This window comes from Protomyces lactucae-debilis, assembly GCF_002105105.1.
Source record: "Protomyces lactucae-debilis strain 12-1054 chromosome Unknown BCR37scaffold_17, whole genome shotgun sequence".
NCBI lineage: Eukaryota > Fungi > Ascomycota > Taphrinomycetes > Taphrinales > Protomycetaceae > Protomyces > Protomyces lactucae-debilis.
In genome coordinates this window covers 139,122-162,328 of record NW_024468009.1, presented here as the reverse complement: position 1 = coordinate 162,328, position 23,207 = coordinate 139,122, and the positions used below count along the sequence as shown (strand labels likewise).

Below are 23,207 nucleotides of genomic sequence, written 5' to 3'. Positions count from 1 at the left end.
GCTTCACTTGCAACTCTGTATCCCCGACCCAAGCTCCTCTTTCCTGCCTTCTCCGCTGCTTGGGCCCTCGCCTGTATGTATTTTGTTTTGTGGTGATTTCGTTGTGGTTGCAGATTGAGTCGAGGACACTTCACCGCAAACTACCAGACTACTGACTAGAACTACTGCTACCAGCTACTACTTGGACCAGCAAGATGCTCAGGAGACAAGCTGCAGCACTGAAAACAACTTCGTCCATCAGGCTCCTCTCTACAGGTGTCAGACTCCCTGACATCCAGCTCAGGAAGGACTCTCCCGGTACGCTGGTGTCTGTACCGACTCCGAAGAAATCCATCATCATTGGGATCCCTGCTGCCTTCTCCCCTGCTTGCTCCTCGATCCACATCCCGGGCTACTTGAAGCGACTCAAGGAGCTGGCCGGGAAGGGTGTCACTGCACTGACGGTGGTGAGCGTGAATGATGCCTTTGTACAAGGTGCGTATGGGAAGCAGATGCTACAGGATTACCCAGAGACACATGGCATTACGATTGATTTCTTGGCAGACCAGGATGCGGCGTGGACGAAGGCTGCTGAGCTTGAGTTTGATGCGAGTGCGATCTTGGGGGGTATGCGGTGCCGTCGCTTTGCAGCGGTGCTGGAGGATGGCGTGGTGAGGGATGTGTATGTGGAGGCTGATGGGACTGGGGTGACGACGAGTGCAGCTGAGCATGTCGCCAAGAGGCTGTGATGGGCTACTTTCTACTACTCTTCTACTCTACTCTACTCTACGCTACTCTCTACTACTCTACTACTCTACGCTACTCTCTACTACTCTACTACTCTACGCTACTACTCTACTATTCTATTCTACTACTCTTCTCTCTCTACTTCACTCCAGAATTCAGTTCGCGACCAAATCACAAAATCACAACGACCACAAAGAACAGAACAAGCACAAAAGACGCTTCACCAGTGCACAGTCAGGCACGGCAGAAGAGCAGGCAAGAGCACCGTCTGCGCATGCCATCACTGTACATCCTGCCAAGGAAACACACGCTCAACCCGGCCAAGGGAGCTCGCAGGACTTCGCATCAAATAAACATCATCACACGGGCGCGTGCCACTCAACCAGCCTGCACGCGCTCAACCCAGGCATGAGTACCTCCGTTGTGACGCGACACGACATGTCAGCACCCAACGCAATCCTCGCACCACAACAACATGACCCGATCCTCGAGTTCTTCCTCATCCCAGCCCATGCGACACACCTCGAACTAGGCCGCTGTACACGCTGCGGACACATCTTCAAGGGCCAAGATGTCGTGTTGCTCTATCGCACACAAAGCACCACCAACGTGACGAAAGTCCATGTGGGCGCTTGTACGCATCCCTATGAAATCGCCTTCCTCGTGCGTCAACCAGGCATGCTCGATGCCTCGCACCACCTGGCAGAGAAAGTCAAGATGGATGGGAGTCCGTGGATGTGGCCGCGTGATCCAGATGCTCGACCATCGGCACAGACGCTCAAAACCTTGGCTGCGTTGATTGCCTTTTTCAAGGATTACATCCAATTACGTGTAAGTCATTTCTATCCAATATGTTTCGTTCTTGTGTTAATTACCTGCAGACGGGCGTACCTGGACTAGCAGCGAAGCCCTTGGAAGAACCAAGACCAATCGCAGGTCCTTCTGGAGCAGGTGCAGCTACAGCTACAGCAGCTACAGCAGCTGCAGTAGCAACAGCATCTACAACAATCAGCGCCGTTGCAGACACCGTCACGGCACAAGTCCGTTCATCAAGGCAATACAATGACTTTCTAGCAGCACTCAAGGGACAACCAACTTCTGCCCCAAAGGATGTACAAGATCCCACCATGCCATCCCTTGTACCACTCAACAACGGTCCCGAAGGACCCATTGTACAACGATTCGAACTCATCACAAGTCCACCGTCGTCACCACATCAAGAAAACTCACGACATCGATTATCCACAGGCGCACGGGATTTTCCAATTCACATTAATGCGGCTACCTCTCGACGACGCTCAAATGGTGGGAGATTGTCGGTTGTGGATAAAGCGGCATTTGCCGATGCTATTGAGATTATGAGTAGCGATGATGAAGCTGTGACTGGAGAACAAGAGATAAGTGGTGCTACTGCGGCGAAACCTGTTGCTGCTGCGAGACCAGTAGCGCAAGCGACTGCGATAAATGGGTCTGCTGCGGTACAAGCGGTTACTCCTACTCCTGCTGCAACGACGAATCTGGTAAAGCCTGCAGCAGTGAAACCTGCTCCTGTACAAGCGAATGCTGCTGCAATAGGGACTACCTCAATACAAGCTAGTATTGCAACTGCTCAAAATACTCCTGCGTCAAGCAAGACTGTAGCAACCTCAGCGACACTACCGAAACCAGCAACACCAACAACCAAGCAAAATGGAACACCTGCACATGCGCTACCTGCTGGACCGTCGAAAGCTGCTCCATCCACTGCTGCAGTCACACAGACGACCAGTGCGGCAGGTAAAAAGACTTTGGTCCCTGGCACACCTGGTCAAAGTAGTCAATTACAACCCACACAACCAACGCCGCAACGACCCCTTACAGCAACGCAAAGACAGGTCGTGGCCATGGGCGTTGTACCAGGGACACCGAGTGTGAGTAGTCAACAACCATCCACTCAACCATCTACGCAAAAACCTGTACCTGCTGTACAGCCTGCTGCTGCTGCTGCTGCTGCTCAAAGCAACAAGTTGAATGTCCAACCTCAACCGCAAGTCTTAATGGCGAGTACAGCAGAGAGAAGCGCGAGTAGGATGGCAGCAGCCATTGCATTGTCTGCTACGTCAACGAGTGGGAAGCCGGCTCAACAAGCCATCTTGCAAACAACAAGCAAGACGGCATCCACGCCTGTGTCGAAGAATCTTCAACATCCCTCTGCGAAAAATACACCCGTTGTAGCGGCACCACGACCTGTGACCAAAGCGACAGTCACTTCGAGTGTCGTTCAGGAAAAGGCGCCGCACACTCAATCTCAACCACCTGCAAGTATTGATCGGGACAAGGCGCGGCCTTCTACAAGCCAGACACCTGCCTCTAATGCTGTAGAACGCTCAAGTACCGCTACGCATGACAAGGCTCGCTCCGCTCAGGTCCAGACGCCTGTCGCCAAAGCTGTTGTTGCTTCAAGCGTTACGCAGGAGAAGACGCCCTCATCGAACAATCAGACATCCGCTGCAAAGAGCGTCCTTGCGCAAGACAAAGCACGGTCGTCTCAAGTTCAAACACCAGTCAGCAAAGCTGCAGTTGATTCGCGTGCCACACAGGCGAAAGCATCTACATCAAGACCCCAATCTTCATCTCAAAAACCTGTAGCCAAAACACAAGATACACTTGTATCAGCTGGTACCGCAGCAGTGCTCACTGGACTCATTGATAAACTTGGACATGACCTCAAGACAGCGTCCCCGAGACCTGCAGCAGCAGCGACTGTAGCGCCTCGACCATTGCGAACAGCACCGAAATCGCCAATGATGTATCCAATCGTCTCGGAACAACCCGTCAAAGTGTTCATGACTTTGCCTAGCTCAAGCGCCAGTAAATCAAGGAGCAATCATGTCGAGCGATCGCTTGTTTCAAGTGAGGCGCAGGCTAGTCTATCTACGATAGCTATGTCGGCAGCAAAGTCACACATTCGGTCAAGAAACGGACCAAGCAATCAACCACCCGGTGAACCTGTCAATTCTCCAGAAAAAGCAGGATCTAAATCAGCAGTTTCAACGAAGGATGATGCGCCGTTGTTTCTTCCAGATGAACCAGATACACCGGTTCTTGAGCAGGTTGGTGGAAGTCGACCTACCACAGCGACACAACCTGTTCAAACGAATGGATCGAAAATACCCGGTGCGACGACTACCAAGCCCACAACAAATGGTCATGCTCCTGCAGCAACAAAGACATCAGCCCGCAAGACACACCCAGCGTCCCCTCGACCGCCGCTCAAACAAGTTGCTCAACCAACAACAAAGATGACACCACCCGTCCGTCAGTCTCCATCTCAACAACCAAATAATGAGTCAAAGAATGTATTGACTGCGTCTCAACGTGCGCGATCAGCAGCGATTACGTCCCTGACGCAGCTAGGATCAGGTCATCGCGCACCAACGCTTGAAGATGTTCAAACACGCACAACACCCTCGCATTCCGTCAAGAGTCATCCACGACCACCGAGTGTTGTGAGTAGTGCTGGCAGTACGCATGGATCTTCACAACAACCGTTACGGCCGAAATTCAGTGCTGCTTCATTAACGGCGCCGTCGTCAGTCGTACGTTTACCTACAGCCACTGCTGCAGTAGCTGTCGATGCGGAAAGTAGTGATGAAGAAGATCAAGTGAGGCCGGATGCAGCGAGCATTGAGAAGGATTATCGAGCAAGTCTAGCAGCTGCATTATTGGAAACAACAGTACAGCATCAAAGTGGTGTTGCAGCGACAAGTACGCCGATAGGTTCATTTTCAGCAGACTCACCGGTGAATGGTCTTAAACGACCTGCAGAGACACCCCTTGTGCAAAAGTTGGATCGAGCGAATGGTCAGATTGCAAAGCAGAATGGTTCACCTGCCGTACCGCGCGTTGTGGCAAAGCCTGGACCAGGTGGTTTGTCAATGAAACGCAATACTGCCATGGAGAGCTTGCAAAAATTGAAATCAGCTGCTCAATCGGCTGGCTTGACGGGAACGTCTGCATCGCATCAGCAGCAGAAACAAGGGAAATCGATTCAAGTTCGGATACCAGAGATGGGACCCTCGCGGACCTTGTCGCATTTTGCAAGTTTGACGTGTGCTGCGCAACGTGCATTTTTGGAGCAAATTGGATTGAGACCTGTACCGAGACGTGAGGCGTGGTTCATGGATGATGTGTGTCAATTACTCAAGCATGTACAAAAGACGGAGACACGGCTGGATCAGTTGGCGGAGATGATTCAGTCTTGTGATACGGTGGAAGCGGCGAGGGCGTTGTTGCAGGCACGACCTTTTACCCAGCAACTCAATCGTTTTGCGAAATCTGTGCGGAAGGAACGGGATGAGTCTGCGATTGCTGCACTATTGGCGCCACGGAACGCCTCTGTTGAAACGATGCTAGATGAATTATCGTTGTTGGCGCCTGGAGAGCTCGTTACGTTCTTTATGGTTCGTGGGCTCGGCAAGCATGATATGCAGACAGAGGACTTGGCAGGGACTGCATGGCTGCTCAAGTTGCAAAAGGCGATGAAGCTACCACAACTCCAGCAGCTGGAACAATCACCGAATCAAGCAAACAAGACTGCACAGCGACGGATCAAGCGGACTTCACGACTGGTTGACAGTGAGGATGAGCAGACCTCACCGAAGCGGCGGCGGATTGGTGGGTCGCAGCGGACACGGGAGCGGAGTGAGTCTATGTCGAGTTTGGGTGTGCAGAGTGAGGCTTCTGATGACGAGGATTATCGTGCTACGCAGCAGTAGAGCAGTAGCAGTATAGTAGTAGTAGCAGTATGAGCAGTAGCAGTATGAGCAGTAGCAGTATGAGCAGTAGCAGTATGAGCAGTAGCATAACTGTCTCCATCTGGGAGAATTTCTGTTTCCTGTGACTGCTTCTCGAGTCAACATCAAAATTTCAGCGCAGCAGCAACGACACACAACTCAACACCAAAAGCACTTGACTACACGACTCTCATACAGCCATGTCCGGAAACAAGTTCCGCATGACCCTCGGTCTCCCCGTCGGAGCCGTTATGAACTGCTGCGACAACTCAGGTGCAAAGAACCTCTACATCATCTCCGTCAAGGGCATCGGAGCCAGACTCAACAGGCTCCCTGCAGCCGGTGTCGGTGACATGGTCATGGCTACCGTCAAGAAGGGAAAGCCAGAGCTCCGTAAGAAGGTTATGCCTGCTATTGTTGTCAGGCAGCGCAAGCCTTGGCGTCGTCGAGACGGTGTCTTCCTCTACTTTGAGGACAACGCAGGTGTTATTGTCAACCCTAAGGGCGAGATGAAGGGATCAGCCATCACTGGACCAGTCGGTAAGGAGGCTTCAGACATTTGGCCCCGTATCGCGTCAAACTCTGGCGTCGTGTGCTAGATTTTTGCATTTCGCAGCCACTTTTCAGCATCTGCACAGCACTCATGCAGAGCTTTACGACAACATCAGCCATGATTCTCTTCCTAACATTGAGGATCTGGCTGGTGTGCACACATCCTTGTGGACTGTGTCTGACCTTCCGACATCGTCTACAGAATTGTTTCTATTCTCGTACTAGAAGCATTTCAATACAATCACTTTGCATACAAACCGTGTCTTCTTGCTTTCTTGTCCCGTTCATGTCCTTCTTTGGCCCAAAGTCTTCACACTGCTCATGCCAATCCGTATAGGTTCTGTTCTGCTTGCTTCATCTGAAGCGTGCCAACCACCCACCCCACCATCAACTCGCGACTTGCTTCGGGCATCGCTATTTTGCGAAAAGCAACACATTTGTTAGTTCGTCGAGTCTCACCTGATTGGCTCTTTGGCCAGCTTTCTCCATCTTCCGGCACGTCCCTGTGACTACTGTCCTGCAACCTGCTCCCCTGGATATCTCATTTCCCGGTCTTTCCAGTCAACTCCCAGGCGCTTGTTTGGGTATGCCCAAATTATTGTATGCCACGCGCGCCAATTAAGATTGTCAAACACAACCCCTGAATCTCGTCCCGCGAACAGACAAGAGATTTAAGGACAGGTATCCGCTCATGAGAACCAGGGCTTCAGTCTACTAACTCTGCACAGGCTGCCAGCCATGCACTTTCTGATTCAATGCAGCCTGGTCCTTGCCACGTTTTTTGTCTCCATCAATGCTCAGTTGCACGGCTTTGACATTTCTACCCTAGAAGACGTCCTGAATGCAGGCTGGAGTTTCCAAGACCTAGATGGCGTTGATATGCCCCTTGAACAGATTCTCATCAACCATGGTATGGAATTGGTGCGACTGAGGTAAGCCCCAAACATGTATATCTTGCCAACGGTTGCTCACACAGATCGTAGGGTCTTCACCAAAAAGAATCACTTGAAACAGCAACTCAAACTCGCTCAACGAGTGACTCAGATCAAGCCAAACATGAAGTTCTTGCTCAATCTCCATTTGAGTGACAACTGGACCAATCCCACCAAGCAAGTAAAGCCAGCCGCTTGGAAAGACCTTGAGGGCGAAGACTTGGAAGAAGCTCTGCGATCGTATGTTCACAGTACACTCTTGACCTTTTGGAATGCCAATATCACTGTCGATACAGTCTCGATCGGCAATGAGACACCTCAAGGGATTCTCTTCCCCGATGGCCAGGTCACACAGAATAATGATTCTTCCTGGTCATTCGACAACTTCAACAAGCTGTGGCTTGCCGGTCGTGCCGGCGTGGATGCTTTCAAGAGCATGACCCAGCAACAAGATACACCGAGAGTGATGCTGCACATCAACAACGGTTGGCAAACATGGCCTGAGACAGTCGTTTCTGGAATGACCAATGCTGAGATTGCAGTTCCAAAGGAAACGATTGATGTTGTTGGCTTGTCCATGTATTCCGTCTATTGGGCCAAGAAAGTGACACTCGAGGGGCTTGAAAAGACCATTCTGGGACTGGACAAGGATTTCGGGATTCCATCGATGGTGGTAGAGACGTCTTGGCCAATCAAGTGCACGAGACTCGACCAAACGGCTTTCCAGGACAAATGGCCAACCATGCCAATGTCTCCCGTTGGCCAGAAAGGCTGGGTTCGTGCTCTGCTTGATATTTTCAAAAACGTCTCAGAGGAGCTGCGACCCAAAACCGGAGTAATTTGGTGGGAGCCAGCGTACATGACCAATAAGGGAGTCGGCACAAAGTGCGAGGATATGCTGCTCTTCGAGGAAGTGGAACTCCAGGTCGCTAGGGCTCGAGAATCTATCAAGATATTTGAGAAGCTGTGATTCTAGCATGGCACATGTGGAGTCGACATTGTAGACATTTGGCCCTGGCGGTCGAGATTTAGCAGGACTATTCAATTATTCAGTTCAGATCGATGATTAACGAGAAACTGATAGGCATCATTCAAGCTTCTTTATCTCTGATCTTCTAAACAGTCATGGCGATTATGCTACCAGCTAGTTGAACGTATATGATAGACGTGCCATCTGATAGTTCACCAACCTTGGACCCAGTTGGGGACGTCGATGCTCCTCTCCATCAGTACTGAATTATACACAGCTTTGTCATGCTTACACTGTTCTTCTCGTTCTTACTTCTTTGTTCTATTAGTCGTGCTGAAACAACCGATCAACGCTCGTATTCGACTGATCAATGGGACTTTGATTGGTCCTTCTCCGGCATAGAGACATTTGCTCATCTGCCGCATGTCAAATGCTTAACTCATCCGGATGAAGCCTTCGACATTGCCATCATTGGTGCTCCGTTGTAAGTCCCTCGACAACACCAAGGGGGTTGCTCATTGTAGTGACACAGCCGTGACTTTTCGTCCAGGAGCGCGGTTTGGACCGCGTGCAATCCGTCACATGTCACAGCGTCAGACAACATTACGCGGCTTCAATGCCGCGACTGGCATCAATCCTTACAAGAACTGGGCCAAGATTATTGATTGTGGTGATATTCCTGTGCGTGAATACTGTCGCTGCCGGCATATGCTAATACTGACATCAGATCACTCCATTCGACAATGCAGTCGCACTGAAGCAGATGACCCTTGCCTTTGAACAACTCATACACGGTCCTACAGCTGCATCCAACCTGCAAGGTGGCACCGGCCGACGTATCGCTAAAGACGGCAGTCTTCTCCCACGGCTCTTGACTCTTGGTGGTGACCACTCCATTGCCCTGCCCGCATTGGCAGCGTTGCACAAGGCCTATGGACCGGTCTCAGTGCTTCATTTCGACAGTCACTTGGACACCTGGTCTCCTGCTGCCTATCCTCAACAATGGGCATCAGAAACAACGGACTTTACGCATGGCACTATGTTCCATCTTGCTGCACAGCGAGGGTATATCGCTAATGGCACAAGTGTACATGCGGGTCTACGCACTCGACTCTCTGGTGCCGACTTTGATGATTACATGCACGATCAAGAGGTAGGCTTCAAGCTGATTGAAGCGCGTGAAATGGATTCGATTGGCGCTGATGGTATTGCTGCAAATATTATGAACGTCTTGGGCAAAGACAGACCCGTTTACTTGTCCATCGATATCGATGTTTTGGACCCTTCTGTTGCTCCAGGCACGGGAACGCCTGAGTCTGGAGGATGGACAACACGGGAGATGTTACGCGTCTTGCAAGCTTTGCAAGGTCTCAATATTGTCGGAGCAGATATCGTCGAGGTCAGTCCGGCGCATGACAACCAGGGTGAAACAACCGCATTGGCTGCAGCAGACTTGGCATTCGAGATCCTTGGCATGATGGTGCAAGAGCCTGGCTTTCAGGTGGATGCCTATATTGCTCCAAAGCAATTCGTCGGTCGAAAAGCAATCAGGGATGAGAAGAAGTCATGCCTTGGATGCAGCGGTGAGCAATGTGCGTGCAAGGAAGGCAAGAAGGCATGTTGCAAGGGCAAAGCAAGCAAATTGGAGCTTTGATATCTTTCATTAGGTCTTCACAAGAATGCACTTCCCTCTAGCAGGCCCACTACGTTGTAACGATAGCCAAAGAAGGTCTCCCAGTCCACCAGTGTCTGAATTTGCTCCGGCGTTAGATCATCCAACTTGCCTTCGAGATCGCCCTCGACGTCTTTGCGCTCCAAGCTCGTCAAAGCAAGCGCACGGCTTGCCTCGCTCCCACAAAAGATATTGTAGCCCTTGCCTGGCCCGTACGCATCTTGATTTCTTGTGACATCAAAGACTTTGCCGCGAATGGCAATCAGTAGACGATTGCCTTGTTGGCTGCCCTCCGCGCCGTTACATTGCGCCAGAAATTCTCGAGAGATGGGTGTCGACTGCGGCGGATCAAGCTCGATGGGCTCCTTGGGTGCGAATCGCGGCCGTGTACGCTCTGGCTTCTGTGCGTCTGACATGCTTGTGGATGTGGTCAGCACCAAGATGCGCGACACTTCCCCGCGACGACTTTCAGCTCCTCGAGATGGAGTTCACGGTCAGAACATACTCTATTGTTCGATAGCATCATATATACACAATCATATATCTAAAAGTGCCTCGAGAGAGGCCGGCAGTATGATATCAACAGCTCACAATTGAGAAACTATGTCCACATACGCACAGTACCATCAGCACCTGCACTAAATAGCCAAGGCTGCTTGGTGTGCCAGCAAATCTCCAAAACACCCAGGCTCTGCTCTACAGCATGTCCTTTGAGAATCTTGAGTGGTACAATGAGCGCATTCTTGCTCAGATCACTGTGTACCTGGCCATGGAAGCATTGAATCGTGCCGTCATCTGCACTGCTGGCAAACAGCGGATATCTGTCGTGATACTGTACCGCTCGCACAGCCTTCGTGTGGTATTTGAGGGTTTTGTAAGGTCTCGGTGAGAGATCCAAGTCAAACCAGGCAAGCTTCTTGTCATACGAGCCAATTATCAAATTGTCGCCACCGGGATGTATGCTCATGCAACTGATCCAGCGCACACCGGATTGTAATGTGCGTTGCAATGCTTGCTTTTGCAGGTCATAAACGCGAATGTATCGCTGTGAAGCAACAAACAAGACTGGCTTCGTCGGATGGAAGAGAACCGACTGGATGGCGCCCTTGGTCTTTGCAAAAGGAGCTTGAGATGCGTGCTTTGACATCTGATGAATCAAAATACCCGACGCACTGCCATCAGGGCATACTGTTGAAAAGTAGTCGCCACGGCGGTGCCAATCCACTTGTTTAATTTGCTTGCGAACAGCCAAGACGAGCAAGAATCCTTGGTCTTGCTGTGAGTCTGTGGGTTTGAGCCACTTACATGGCGGTTCCTTCTTGGCTGCCGTTTGGGTTTGTTGTGCTTGGTAGGCGTAGCCCGTTTGAATCGCTTGCTTTGTTTCCATCTCAATTTCATCAGAGAAGAGAAGCGGTGGCGTCATCAAGTAGACATACTCGCCGGCACTGACCAGCAAGAGTCCTACTTTGGCGTTTGGACTCCATCGTACAGCGAGAACGGGCTCCTTTTCTGGCATCGGCACACTCGACAGGCATCGACCCGTCAGCACCTCCCAAAACTTGACGGTTCCATCATCTGAACCAGTCGCCAGGAAATTGCCATCTGGTGACGCATGCAAGCAACGAACCCGGCCCGTGTGTCCGCGCATGATATGCGAACATTTGGTTGGGAAGGGCCTCAGATCTTGTGGAGAGGGAAGTTTGGGGACGAGTGACTCTGGGTCGATATTGAGCTTGTTGCGACGAACACGCGGCGCCAGGTAGAGATCCAGGCAGCGCTCGAAGCGTTCTTTGAGGAGGTCGCTGTAGCCAGGGACAACACGCAAGCTGGCAAACTTCTTGGGCATAAAGTCACGATCGCGGTCTTCAGGATCTGCAGCGAGCCATGCTTCTTCTTCCTCCTTCGAGGGCAAATACTCAGCGGGTGGGTTGTAAGATTCTGCATGGCCTGGCAGAGACATTTTTGGTGCAGGAATGTTCATAATGTGGTCAGGCACAGCTACCTCATTCTCCCACACATCGTAGTGCTGCAGGCGCTTATTGTCTGATTGTGTCGACACCGGCTTGTTGGGGACAATGCGGCCTTCTCGAATAGCGCGCACAATGCGAATGACACGCTTTTGCTCGTGCTTGGAGGGTACAAAACGACTCTTGGGTTCTGTTGCACCAGAGAGCGCAGACTGCTCCACGACACCTGAAAAGTAATCGACGTAGTCCTCATATGCATTGTAATCGGCATCTGGCATCTCTGCACGTTTGATGCGCTTGATGATGTCAAGCTCTGACTCGGAGAGTTTGACATCGAGACCAGTATTGCGGTCTGTGATGCCAGTATAGCCCTCGCTGCCTTCCATTGTTTCCAGAAGTGCATCGAGCGCTTTACCAACAGCTGGGCGCATGATGCGCTTTCCATTGATGTCGTAGCCCAAGTGAGGAAGAGCGTCGTAGAGAGCAAGGTCAATGTTGCCCACAGTGTTGCCTGCTTCCTCTGTAGATGAATCACTTTCATAACCGGCCTGGATCTCTGGTCGCATCTTTCTCGGCTCACCATCGGCACCTGTCACTGTAAAAAGGGAATCGCCATCTTCAGAGTCGTCAGAATCAGTGAAGACGAGCTCATCGACATCAGGGTCCTCCTCTGAGGGATCTTCACTGCCAGCTTTGCTCGCGTCATCCTCCTCCTTAGCCTCCTGCTCGGAACCAACGTCTTCCTCGTCAGACAACGGAACAAGCTCATCGCTATCCAATTCCTCATCTTCAAGAATCTCACCACGCATCGCGGCCTCTATCGCGCGCTTGATGTCTTCCTCTGGAATATCAGATCCATGCTCACTCCCTTCATCCGCTGACTCGTCGTTGATTTCAAAGTCGTCAGACAGTAAGTCATCCTGCGCCTCAGCAACGGATGCAGTCTTTGCGGCAGCTTTCGCCTGAGTGCGAGTACGCTTCAACATAACGCGTAGATAGATGAGCCCTTCGACCTTGCTCTGGTCGTCTCTGCGCTCAACTTTTTTAGGCAAAACTTCGCACGACAAAATCAGATGGGAAGTACACAAGCACAATCATCTAACAATCATCTATATATGTGTAAAGAAGCTAGAAACGGCACAGGAGATATCCTGCACAAAAGTCACGTCTCTGAAAAAGGCGGCTCAGACATCCAATTGGCAGGTCCAAAGCAAAAGTCACGCCCGAAAGAAGAAATTAGCCAGTCACACATCTTCGCTGGTCATGTAGCATAGCTCTGGACTTGCGATTGTGGAGCCTTTTCAGCTGATCCATACTTCTCCAATTCGTCAGAGCCTTCATCAACAGCGTCAATGTAGTCATGCACCTCGGATGGCCATTTGTCGCCACACGCTGGAATGGGTGAGAGCTTGCAAAGACCGGTATAGATGACCATGGACAAGCCAAGCCCAAGGAAGAAGTTGAGGGTATACATCTTGACCACACCATTTGGAATACCCTTGACGCCAACAGCATCTGCAAACCCACCAATGTTGATGGCTACACCACAGACATAGGCCACTGCAGCACGCCAATTGATGCCATTCCAAAAGTAGTACGCACCTCGGTGATCGCCCGAGTAGAGGTCATCCACCTTGAGGTATCCCTTGCGTACAATGTAGTAGTCTGCAAAGATAACACCCGCGATGGAAGATAGGAAGGTCGAGTAGGCAGAGAGGTATGTTGTAAAGGTGGAACTGTCAGAAACCAGGATCCATGGCTTGATGAGAAGACCAACAATAGCACAGATGTAGCCAGATCGACGGATATTGAGGAACCTAGGCAAAACTGCCGTCAAGTCTGAGCCTGCACTCACGGAATTGGCTGCAATGTTGACACCAAGCTGAGCGAGAGCAAATGCTAAAGCAATGAACCAAACACCAGCGCGCGTAGCTGAGGATGGATTGTTGTCGAGCATACGCGATAGCAAGTCCAGCGGGTTCCAGAGCTTTTCACCGTAGATGTTCTCTGATGCTGAACCAACAATGACACCGACAAAGCAAGTGATTGCAAAGCCGCAAGGAATAGTAATGAGCTGAGGGTAAAAGGCTGAACTGGGTTTCCTGGCAAATCGTGTGAAATCAGGGTTGTTGACGATGAGGGTGGCGAAGTTGCTCACGCATGCCATGATGGAGGTCACCCATGCCCAGCCTCGTGTCGAGCCAGTCAATGTGCCCTTCTGGTGTACGACTGGGCCAATACCACCTGCCTTGACAAGAGCCCAGACCATGAACAAAAGGCCAGCAATCGGCACAACGATAGCCTTGACCGTGAAGAGATGTCTGATCTTATGCACCGGTGGGTAGATAAAGATGAGAGACACGAGCCAAAAGAGGAAGAAGCCAACAAAGTCTCTCGTACCGAGCCTGCCAGAATCGAGATTATTGGTGCCGATATCGTTGTACGAAAGTGCCATAGACCGGAACATCAAGACGAAGCATTGTCCGCCCAGCCAGGCCTGTACTCCGTACCAGACACATGCCATAGCGCCACGGTTGAAGATGGGCCAGAGTGAGAACCAGATACCCCAACTGGCCCGGGAAGCAACAGGGAAGGAAATGTGGTAAGTAGCTCCAATTCGGCCAGAGATACAGATGAACACAGCAACAATAGAGTATCCAATCCAAGTGGCAACCCAAGCTTCCCACCAAGACAAGCCAGCTGTCACAGATGACCCGATGATCATCCAGGTATTGAGGTTGATGCTGTCTGCGAGCCAAAACGCAACAAAGTTGCGCTTCGACCAAAGTCTTCGCGCAGGCTCGACTGGTTTCAAGTCGGCATTCTGGAGCATGGCTTCTTTGCCGCTCTGCTCGCGAGCAAGCTCGTCTGAATAGAGCCAGCTAGGAACTTGGACCATGGCTGTGACGTACTGTGGCCTGCTCTCTCACAATATATTCAACGAAGACGAAGCGTCTGGGATACTAGCAATGGTCGTGTGCGCATCAAGGACATTTGTACTGGCGAGCTCGCGAGATAACAGTTCATTTTGGTCGTTGCGTGCGATAAGCGTCAAATGCGGGACGGCGAAATGGTTCCGTCCAATCATCGAATCAGGGGTTCGGCGCGCAAGCCTCGAGCCGTTATCAGCTGCAGCCACTCGTCAAATGTGACAGCTGTTGCACTCGTCTAAGTGACAGCAGCTGAAGCTTGGGCCTCCTGGGAATCAGGCAGACTCCAACTGCGGCTGTGAGCCTGTGAGTCTGTGTCAGTCTGCAGCTGTTTCATTTTGTCTATCTCCGAAATGAAGCGATACCTCGTCTATCATCGTGACGGTCTATGTCGTCTTGCCAGAGCAGCTTAGGTCCAGCACATGACAGGACCACCTCAAATTACTGCCCTACGACCATTGATTGTACCAGTACATGTACACCAAATGACTGCCTGAATACCTCCTAAAAGTAACGCCAAGGACTATCAACACTTTTGCTGGCCTTGAAGCGACCGTACCATCGACAAACAAACCACATCCAAGCAACCAAGACGAGGTATAACGCCCAAAATCCCCAGCCATTACCGATACCAGGGCCAGTGTATCCCGGACCCAATTCTTCAGGTGTCTTGGTCAAGTTTAATGCCTGCAACACGACGCCCATGAGCTTGAGAGAGTACATGTGTACAAAGTAAAAAACGAACGGACTGGTGCCGATATCGAGCAGGACTTGGTTTGTTCCTGCGATGGTCCGGCCTGCCACTGTCACTTGTCCCGGGAAATCGCCGGGAAGGAGACTGAACGAGGTGATGAAGAGATGAATGATGGCGCTGAACAAGGTGATGTACGGCAGATCTGGTGGGTACTTGTCGGTCCAAAGAAACTCGCGAACACCTTTGCGAAACCACGAAGGCTTCACGGGCGTCAGGTTGCCCCAAGAACCAGGAACCCGCACTGCAAGGAACAGGAGCAGCATGGCCATTGCCAAGATGAAGCTGAAACTAGCTGTCCGTCGGGCTGGTAGAAGCTTGCTGACACGAGCAAAGAAGGCTCCGTACAGAACAAGCGGGAGCCAAGAAAGTGGAGGGAAGCGAGAAAGGAGGTAGCCATTGTCACTCGGGCCTGTCATCCAGAGAATCTTAACAGCGGAGCTGGCCTTCTGTCCTGGCGCAGGTGCAACCCATATCGTTGTGCACGCGCCAAGGACAGCAAGAACCAGCAAAGAGAAGGTCAGTGCATGACTGACCCAACGCTTCTGCACGCGCTGCTCGATTCCAGCAAACAGAATGACCAGCCCACCACAGATTATAAAGTCGATTCCGAGTGTGGCGATGATATCGATGAGAACCCAGACCTTCATGGCGCGCGCCCAAGGTAACGTCGCCACGAATCCAACCAACAAAAAGAGCAGGCCGCGAATGACTATATTGCGAAAGGTTTTTGCGAGTGTCCATTGTGCCTTCTTGATGCGTGCTTCAACAAAGTAGACAAGGCCGAGACCCATGAGCAGACTGAAGCCTGGCGCGCAGGTGTGTGTAACAAATCGTAGACCATAGTGATACCAGCTGCTGAGATAAAGATGCGTCCTGTCCGGGTGTACTTCATACGATTCAGTTGGATGTTCCTTGCCCGAGATGAAGAATGTATGATCAATGGCCATCAGCAAACAGATGAGGCCGCGAGTCAGATCGAAGGCCAAGATTCGGCCTGGCCGCGCATGCTCGGGCTGTTTGCCCGGCGGTACCAGAGACTCTGGTTCAATACCCCGGGTCGGCTCGCTCAGGAGCCTCGTTCTCTCGCTGGCCATGATATTTGTATACAAGTTATTGATGCGTCGTGGTCCAGGTTACACAAAGATTGAGATGCTGTCATTTTTGTACGATCGCTGACAAACGCAAAACAGATCTGATCTGAGATGCATCTGAAGAGCGCAACCTTAATCACCCTCGAGCTCGAAGATGCGACGATAGCCGTGTAAAGTTCTGGCCTTAGTCGTCAAAAAAGTAGTCTATTGAGTGGCCAGTGGATAGACTTTTGAATGGGATAAGTACCGATGCTGCGGCCTTAGCATCATGGCAACTACCTTCAGTTAGCAATGAGATACGATTTTAGGTCTCGGCGCAAGATGACCGGCCGGTCAGGTAGGTGGTACACACATGACTGATGTCAGTAGGCGGATCAAGCTTCCAGCGTCAGTCTAAGAGAATACAGGCCAAGGAAAGTATCATCACTTAAGTCTATTTGTAGATTTGGCTGCTCTGTGCCTCTAATCTGATAATGGCTGCTGCGCTTTCGATTGGTTCGCCTTTCCTTCCCCTGCAAGATCAGGCGCGGGTCACAATGAGTCACACAGAAAAATCTTGGTGAATAGATCTTAAATCTACTACTCTGTAACAATACTCCTTCTCCTGTTCCTTGTATAGCTTGCATTGCATTCTTATTGAGACAGCATGGAGGCACGCACTCATAGCAGCAGCGACTTGGTGGTCGACATGGAGAAACCAACACCATCGTCCAACAAGCTCCAAAGGACAAAGCCGAAAAGACGGCGAGGGACACCCAACTACTTTCTATTCACTCGATATCTCGGCCCTGAAGAGAAGCTGCTCTATGGGCTTGGCATCACCTGTGCTTGTCTAGCCGGTCTATGCTTTCCGTAAGCCCTCATATGCCAGTCGCTCCGCTAATTCTCTAGATCCCTTGACATCTTGTACGGAACCTTTACATCGGCAAATACAAATGTCGCCGCCACTGGATCCCTCACTGGCCAAGCTGCAGAGACAGCAAGGTCACAAGCGCGCGTTGTCGCCTTTGGGATGCTCGGTGTAGGATTTGGCGCCGCGATCTTCAACGCTGGCTTCCTCATCTGCTTCACATTAGCTGGTGAGCGTGTTGGCAACAAAATAAAACAAGCCTACTTGGAAGCCGTTCTAAGCCAAGACATTGTCTTTTTTGATAAAGTTGGCGCCGGAGAAGTCGCGTCACGGACGACAAAAGATATCGCGGCCATCCAGGCAGGTATTGGTGAAAAGGTTTCCTTCTTGGTCTGGTCATTCGCAACACTTTTAATCGGTTTGATTGTTGCATTCATCAAAGGCCCAGTGATGGCAAGTGCGTTGCTTGCACTCTTTCCCTTTGTCGGGATTTGCTACACCATCAATGTATACTTCAACAACAAGTTCACCGGGGAAGAACTGGCTGCAGATGGTCATGCTGGTAGTTTCCTCGATGGTGTTCTGGGAAGCGTGAGGATTGTTCAAGCCTTCTCTATGCAGCTGCCGCTTGTCGAACGGTTTGACCAACACCTTCTCAAGTTGCAGCATATTGGCTTCAAGAAGTCCATCATTCGAGGTGCTGAGATTGCCGTGCTCTTCTTTAGCGTCATGGCATCTCTCGCCTATGGAGCTTGGTTTGGATCTCGATTGCTCGTCAACGGTCAGATTGCGATTGGCCCATTCGCCACTGTTCTATTCAGTTTCTTGTCGGGTATCTTTTCCTTGGCCGGCATTATTCCACAAATTACAACCATCACTGAAGCGAGTCAAGTTCAAGCAACCATCTTTGCGGACATTGACCGTGTCCCCACTATCCGCTCGACGGAGGAAGGTCGGCGTGACGACTTTGAGAATGGTGTCGAAGTACGGCATGTGTTCTTCAGCTACCCAACACGTCCAACCGAGCAATCACTTGATGACGTGTCGGTTTCCATTGAAGCTAACAAGACAACTGCCATCGTTGGATTCTCTGGGTCTGGCAAATCAACAATTGCATCACTCTTGATGCGTTTCTATGAGGCACTTGAAGGTCAAGTCCTTATTGGTGGTATCGACGTTCGTGATATCAACGTGACGCACCTGCGACAACATGTCGCCATGTGTTCACAAAATCCAACCATGTTTAACGTCAGCATTTACGAAAATATCGCATATGGGCTTACTGGCACCCAATACCAAGATTGCGACGAGGAAAAGAAACGTGAGCTTGTCAGGGAAGCAGCCATTGCTGCGGATGCGCTTCCATTCATTGAAAAGATGCCTAAGGGATTCAACACTGTTGTTGGTGCGTCTGGTGGTTTCATGAGTGGTGGCCAGCGTCAACGCATTGCAATTGCGCGTGCCATCATTCGCAAACCAAAGGTCTTGATCTTGGATGAGAGTACCTCTGCTTTAGATGCATCTTCCGAGAGACGCGTGTACGCTGCTTTACAGGAAGATGCCATCAAGCATCCCAAGACCATCATCATCATTGCTCACCGCATTTCTTCCATCCGGGAGGCCAGCAAGATCATTGTGATGGGCTCCGGACGCATCTTGGAGATTGGAACACATGATGGGTTGTATGCAAAGGGCGGAGACTATACCAACTTGGTCGATCTGTCAACAAGCAACAACAACTACATGTTTGAATCTATTGATGTGCGGGGCAAGCTTCCTACAGAAGAGACTTCCAGGCAAAGTACCTACCAAGGGCCCATCTCGGCTCATCAAAATGCCGCAGAATCCGCCAACACCCATGGAGCACTCATGCGACGACGACCAACCTATACGCAAAAAGACTCAACAACACGGCAAGAGCCAGCTCCACAACCCAATCTTCTCAAAGTCCCAACTCTCATTATTGCCAATCCCAATGACCTTCAAGAACCAAGTGGCGTTGCCGACAGGAAGTACTCGCTTGGCTACCTCCTGGGTCGTTTCGGTGCCTTTTCACGACCCCAGCGTTGGACAATGATCCTTGGTTGTCTCATGGCGTTGCCAGTGGGTGGAGCCTTTCCTGCCTCATCGTATCTTTTTGGTTTGATCATTGATGCCATGTCGCTGACAGGCGATCCTGCAAAGCTCCGTCGAGACGTGGATAGGTACTCGCTCTTTCTGTTTGTGATTGGCCTCATCTGTATTGTTACTGGTGGCAGTGCAGGTTTCCTACTCACATCAGCTAGTAAGCGGCTGGTCCGACAACTGAAGCGCTCACTCTCTGCGCACTTTGTCTTGCAAGAAATTTCCTTCTTTGACGACCCAGTCAATGCCCTTGGTGGCCTGATATCAGGTCTTTCGTCACATCCAAACAATGTTGCCTCAGCAACAGGAACCGTTCTCGTCTCCATCCTCATCTCTTGCGCCAACTTGCTCGGCAGTGTTGTTCTTGGATTCATTCTATCCTGGCGTCTAGCTGTTGTGTGCTTTGCACCACTCTTCCTCTTCTTTTTGACAGGCTATGCCAATGTCCTCATTATGGAATCCTATGAAGATCAGGGACAAGACGCATCGGACCAAGCAGCGAGCTTTGCATCCGACAACATCAATGCGATTCGCGAAGTGCAGGCCTTGACGCGCGAAGAACATGTACGTGCAGAGTATGACGCCATGCTCAGCAAACTTTCTACACCCAGGCGTCGAAGAACACTATACCTTGGCAGTGCAGCGTTTGGTTTGACACAGGCACTCGTCTTTTGGGTGTCTGCCTTGACGTTCTGGTGGGGTTCTGAGCTCTTGACATCCAATCGACTGAGTGTCAGCGCTTTCTTTGCATCCTTTGAAGCTGTCATTATTGCCTCGTTCTCAACAGCACGAGCGTCTTCCTTTGTGCCGGATATATCACGAGCTTTCCACAGCTTGAAAGTGCTGTGTCGGTACTTTGATCGACAACCGCAACATCAGCATCTGGTTCCAGTCAGCGAAGAAGATGCCAAAGCAACTCCTGGCGCTGAAATTGTCTTCAAGGGCGTCAAACTCGTCTATCCATCTAGACCGGATGTTGTTGTGCTCAAGGACTTCAACCTCAGGATCCAGGCCGGTCAGCGGGTCGCCTTTTGTGGCCATTCAGGTGGTGGCAAGAGCTCTACATTGTCTTTGCTTGAGCGATACTACGACCCACAAGCAGGTTCTATAACGTTTGATGGTCAGGATATTCGCAAGGTACCACTCGATGTGCATCGTGCACGCATGTCACTCGTTAGTCAAGATGCAATCTTGTATGAAGGAACTGTCCGTTGGAACATCTCATTGGGTGCAGCGGAACCCGGTAAGGTCACACAAGCTGATCTCGAACGTGCGTGTGAAGATGCCAATATCCTCGACTTTGTCCAGTCCTTGCCCGATGGCTTTGATCAAAATATCGGTATGAAGGGGTCTCAGCTGAGTGGTGGACAAAAGCAAAGGTTGTGTATTGCTCGAGCACTGATACGAGATCCACCTATTTTGCTCCTGGATGAAGCGACGAGTGCATTGGACAATAAAGCAGAGAAGGCTGTACAGGAGGCTCTCAACCGTGCGGCACAGGGTCGAACTGTTATTACCATCGCTCATCGTTTATCCACGATTGCATCGGCAGATGTCATTTATGTTGTCGAGGGCGGCGAGATTGTGGAAGGTGGTACGCATCTCGAGCTGTTGGATCGTCGCGGCAAGTACTTTGAGCTTGTACAGGCACAGCTATGATTTAAAAAAGATACTTATAGATTGTGATGTATGATGTCACGTCTCCTGTTCTATCCCCATCCCTTGTATTTGCAAATCTAGATATTGGAGGCTATGGTCCTGGCTACAGAGACGCGTGTGCACAATCACAAATCTAAGGACGCGACTGAATTCCAGAACAAAATTCAAAATTCGTGTCGTCGTGGTTTCAATTCTCAATAGTGAGGATCTCATACGACTCTGTGTCCTCCGTAGCTCGGCTCCATAGGTAGCTTGCACTGGATTCCACGTACTCAGCAGCTAGCAACAGGTCAGTGCTCCTCCTCGAGCTATGCGAAAGACTATAGAAATTATATGCTTGTATGGTGCCTCTCTTGTTTCTTTCCTCCTCTGCATCAGTTTGGGCAAGCAGACTAGCAGACTAATCTAGTGTCTCTGTGACTCACTACAGTCTACGGCGCTTCAGGGGTCTGCACGCTCGGTCTAGCCTGCAGCTGAAGCCCAGCTGTCGTGTGGAGCCGGCAATTTGCTTTTTGACAAGAGCGACAAGGACTGTGTAGTGCGACCAGTATCTGTAGATGAACATCCCCGAGAGCGGCAAGCGGCGCACTAGCGGTGCCAGCCGCGCGTCTCATCACTCACAGCCATCCTCTTATATCGATGGACTTGCCTCCTCGCTACGGCGCGCGAGCGGGTTTGAGGCGGTCGATACGCGACAGCGAAGAAACTCTTCACGCGCTTCTGGCTCCCCTGGAGACAATCTCGAGGCGAACGGGCGGTCAGATGCGGCTGTTTCAAGGCCGTATATTTACAAGCACTTGGATCGGCAGCCTAGTGCGATTGATGAAGAAGCAGTGGTGGTCGTCGACGAAACCTCTGCACTACTGCCTTCAACTGGCGTTGATGAGCGGCATCCTTCAAGAGCACTGTCTGATATATATGACCAGGATGTATTGGATCTTGTGCTTGAAGCTAAGTCTACCCTTGCGCAGACAATCTTCAATATTATCAATCTCCTGATTGGCATTGGCCTATTGAGCTTGCCTTTGGCCATCAAGCATGCCGGATGGGTTTTAGGCATCCTCTTCCTCATGATTGGTGCAGTCATCACGGCCTATACAGCAATCTTGCTTGCACGCTCACTCGAGACGAGCGATACTGCGTATGCTTACAGCGATATTGCTGCCCTTGCTTATGGACCAGCGGCGACTGTAGCTACTGCCATTATCTTCATGCTCGAGCTACTTGCTGCTGGCTCTGCGCTCGTCATCCTCTTTGGAGACAATTTCAACGCAGTCGTTCCACAAGTGTCTTCGTTGCTGTTCAAGATTATTTGCTTCATCATCTTGCTGCCAGCAGCCTTGTTGCCGCTTCGGATTTTGAGCTATACGTCTGCTATTGGCATTCTATCAACCCTTATTCTTATTGGCGTCATCTTTTTTGATGGTTTGTACAAGACTAAGCATCCAGGATCGCTTCGAGACCCCATGCCAACAGAAGTCTTGCCAGGTCCATCGTGGCCCTTGGCGATAGGTTTGCTCATGTCTGGGTTTGGCGGACATGGCATTATGCCTCAAATTTACAGGGATATGCAAAATCGCAGAGACTTTCCCAAAGCTGTCATCATCGCATACTTGTTCTCATGCGCCATCTGCTTGTTTGTGGCAGTTATTGGCTACCTCATGTTTGGCGAGGATATTCAAGCCGAGGTAACGGTCAATCTCTTGCGCATCAAGCGGTATCCTCGCGTCCTCAACCAAATTGCGGTTCTAATGACTGCCATTACGTCTGTCACAAAAGCACCTTTGGCAATCAAGAGTATCTCTGCCAACATTGACATCTTCTTCGGCCTCAAAACTTTGCGAGAAGAGCGTACACGCGGTCCTGGTCGCGTCACGCTCTATGTCGCCATTCGGTCTGGCGTCAATTTTCTGACTTGCATGCTCGCCATTCTCGTACCGAGTTTTGATCGGATCATGTCAGTGCTTGGGTCTGCCTTTGTCTTTCTCATTAGCGTCATCTTGCCAGTCATCTTTTACATGCGCATCATGCAGTCCAAGTTGACCATTGGCAACAGACTTTGGCTTTGGGGCTTGGTTGCGATATCGACAGTATTGGCCTTGATTGGTACAGTATGGGCTTTCCTGCCGATGCAGAATGCTATGCCATGATATATAGCTTCAATAATGTAAATGTATATTGGATTCACTCTTCCCCTGATTCTCG

General features: G+C 50.7%; 9 protein-coding genes across 9 annotated transcripts; 5 read left to right on the top strand and 4 right to left on the bottom strand.

Moving 5' to 3' along the window:
• Positions 1-97: 97 nt before the first annotated feature.
• On the top strand, positions 98-1,153 carry BCR37DRAFT_108311 (uncharacterized protein). The gene has a single exon (XM_040865900.1). It carries the CDS (start codon positions 195-197, stop codon positions 726-728), a length of 534 nt encoding a protein of 177 aa, XP_040723459.1. The 5' UTR covers positions 98-194; the 3' UTR covers positions 729-1,153.
• A 4,548-nt stretch (positions 1,154-5,701) lies between these two features.
• Positions 5,702-6,100, top strand: BCR37DRAFT_350417 (ribosomal protein L14 domain-containing protein; the record flags this gene model as incomplete). The annotated part of the gene is made up of 1 exon (XM_040868004.1): positions 5,702-6,100. One exon carries the CDS (start codon positions 5,702-5,704, stop codon positions 6,098-6,100), a length of 399 nt encoding a protein of 132 aa, XP_040723458.1.
• Positions 6,101-6,791: 691 nt separating this feature from the next.
• BCR37DRAFT_394521 (arginase family-domain-containing protein) lies at positions 6,792-9,609 on the top strand (the record flags this gene model as incomplete). The annotated part of the gene is made up of 5 exons (XM_040871482.1): positions 6,792-6,985; positions 7,037-7,951; positions 8,284-8,439; positions 8,480-8,636; positions 8,683-9,609. 5 exons carry the CDS (start codon positions 6,792-6,794, stop codon positions 9,607-9,609), a joined length of 2,349 nt encoding a protein of 782 aa, XP_040723457.1.
• Positions 9,610-9,617: 8 nt separating this feature from the next.
• On the bottom strand, positions 9,618-10,126 carry BCR37DRAFT_108260 (cytochrome b5-like heme/steroid binding domain-containing protein). The gene has a single exon (XM_040865899.1). The coding sequence runs from the start codon at positions 10,041-10,043 to the stop codon at positions 9,627-9,629; it is 417 nt and encodes a 138-aa protein (XP_040723456.1). The 5' UTR covers positions 10,044-10,126; the 3' UTR covers positions 9,618-9,626.
• Positions 10,127-10,138: 12 nt separating this feature from the next.
• On the bottom strand, positions 10,139-12,601 carry BCR37DRAFT_382222 (NUC169 domain-containing protein). The gene has a single exon (XM_040869834.1). It carries the CDS (start codon positions 12,578-12,580, stop codon positions 10,229-10,231), a length of 2,352 nt encoding a protein of 783 aa, XP_040723455.1. The 5' UTR covers positions 12,581-12,601; the 3' UTR covers positions 10,139-10,228.
• An 80-nt stretch (positions 12,602-12,681) lies between these two features.
• BCR37DRAFT_382221 (permease for cytosine/purines, uracil, thiamine, allantoin-domain-containing protein) lies at positions 12,682-14,621 on the bottom strand. Its single transcript, XM_040869833.1, has one exon. It carries the CDS (start codon positions 14,491-14,493, stop codon positions 12,856-12,858), a length of 1,638 nt encoding a protein of 545 aa, XP_040723454.1. The 5' UTR covers positions 14,494-14,621; the 3' UTR covers positions 12,682-12,855.
• A 217-nt stretch (positions 14,622-14,838) lies between these two features.
• On the bottom strand, positions 14,839-16,758 carry BCR37DRAFT_382220 (uncharacterized protein). The gene has a single exon (XM_040869832.1). The coding sequence runs from the start codon at positions 16,370-16,372 to the stop codon at positions 15,029-15,031; it is 1,344 nt and encodes a 447-aa protein (XP_040723453.1). The 5' UTR covers positions 16,373-16,758; the 3' UTR covers positions 14,839-15,028.
• A 198-nt stretch (positions 16,759-16,956) lies between these two features.
• On the top strand, positions 16,957-21,028 carry BCR37DRAFT_382218 (P-loop containing nucleoside triphosphate hydrolase protein). Its single transcript, XM_040869831.1, has 2 exons — positions 16,957-17,221; positions 17,261-21,028. The coding sequence occupies exons 1-2, from the start codon at positions 17,016-17,018 to the stop codon at positions 21,000-21,002; spliced, it is 3,948 nt and encodes a 1,315-aa protein (XP_040723452.1). The 5' UTR covers positions 16,957-17,015; the 3' UTR covers positions 21,003-21,028.
• A 202-nt stretch (positions 21,029-21,230) lies between these two features.
• BCR37DRAFT_382216 (transmembrane amino acid transporter protein-domain-containing protein) lies at positions 21,231-23,191 on the top strand. Its single transcript, XM_040869830.1, has one exon. It carries the CDS (start codon positions 21,560-21,562, stop codon positions 23,150-23,152), a length of 1,593 nt encoding a protein of 530 aa, XP_040723451.1. The 5' UTR covers positions 21,231-21,559; the 3' UTR covers positions 23,153-23,191.
• Positions 23,192-23,207: the final 16 nt, after the last annotated feature.

Excerpts from the sequence above, each read along its gene's own strand:
- BCR37DRAFT_108311 (XM_040865900.1), top strand. The coding sequence starts at position 195 with ATGCTCAGGAGACAAGCTGCAGCACTGAAAACAACTTCGTCCATCAGG.
- BCR37DRAFT_108260 (XM_040865899.1), bottom strand. The coding sequence starts at position 10,043 with ATGTCAGACGCACAGAAGCCAGAGCGTACACGGCCGCGATTCGCACCC.
- BCR37DRAFT_382222 (XM_040869834.1), bottom strand. The coding sequence starts at position 12,580 with ATGTTGAAGCGTACTCGCACTCAGGCGAAAGCTGCCGCAAAGACTGCA.
- BCR37DRAFT_382221 (XM_040869833.1), bottom strand. The coding sequence starts at position 14,493 with ATGGTCCAAGTTCCTAGCTGGCTCTATTCAGACGAGCTTGCTCGCGAG.
- BCR37DRAFT_382220 (XM_040869832.1), bottom strand. The coding sequence starts at position 16,372 with ATGGCCAGCGAGAGAACGAGGCTCCTGAGCGAGCCGACCCGGGGTATT.
- BCR37DRAFT_382218 (XM_040869831.1), top strand. The coding sequence starts at position 17,016 with ATGGAGGCACGCACTCATAGCAGCAGCGACTTGGTGGTCGACATGGAG. Across the intron at positions 17,222-17,260 it reads CTAGCCGGTCTATGCTTTCC|ATCCCTTGACATCTTGTACG; the intron begins GTAAGCCCTCAT and ends CTAATTCTCTAG.
- BCR37DRAFT_382216 (XM_040869830.1), top strand. The coding sequence starts at position 21,560 with ATGAACATCCCCGAGAGCGGCAAGCGGCGCACTAGCGGTGCCAGCCGC.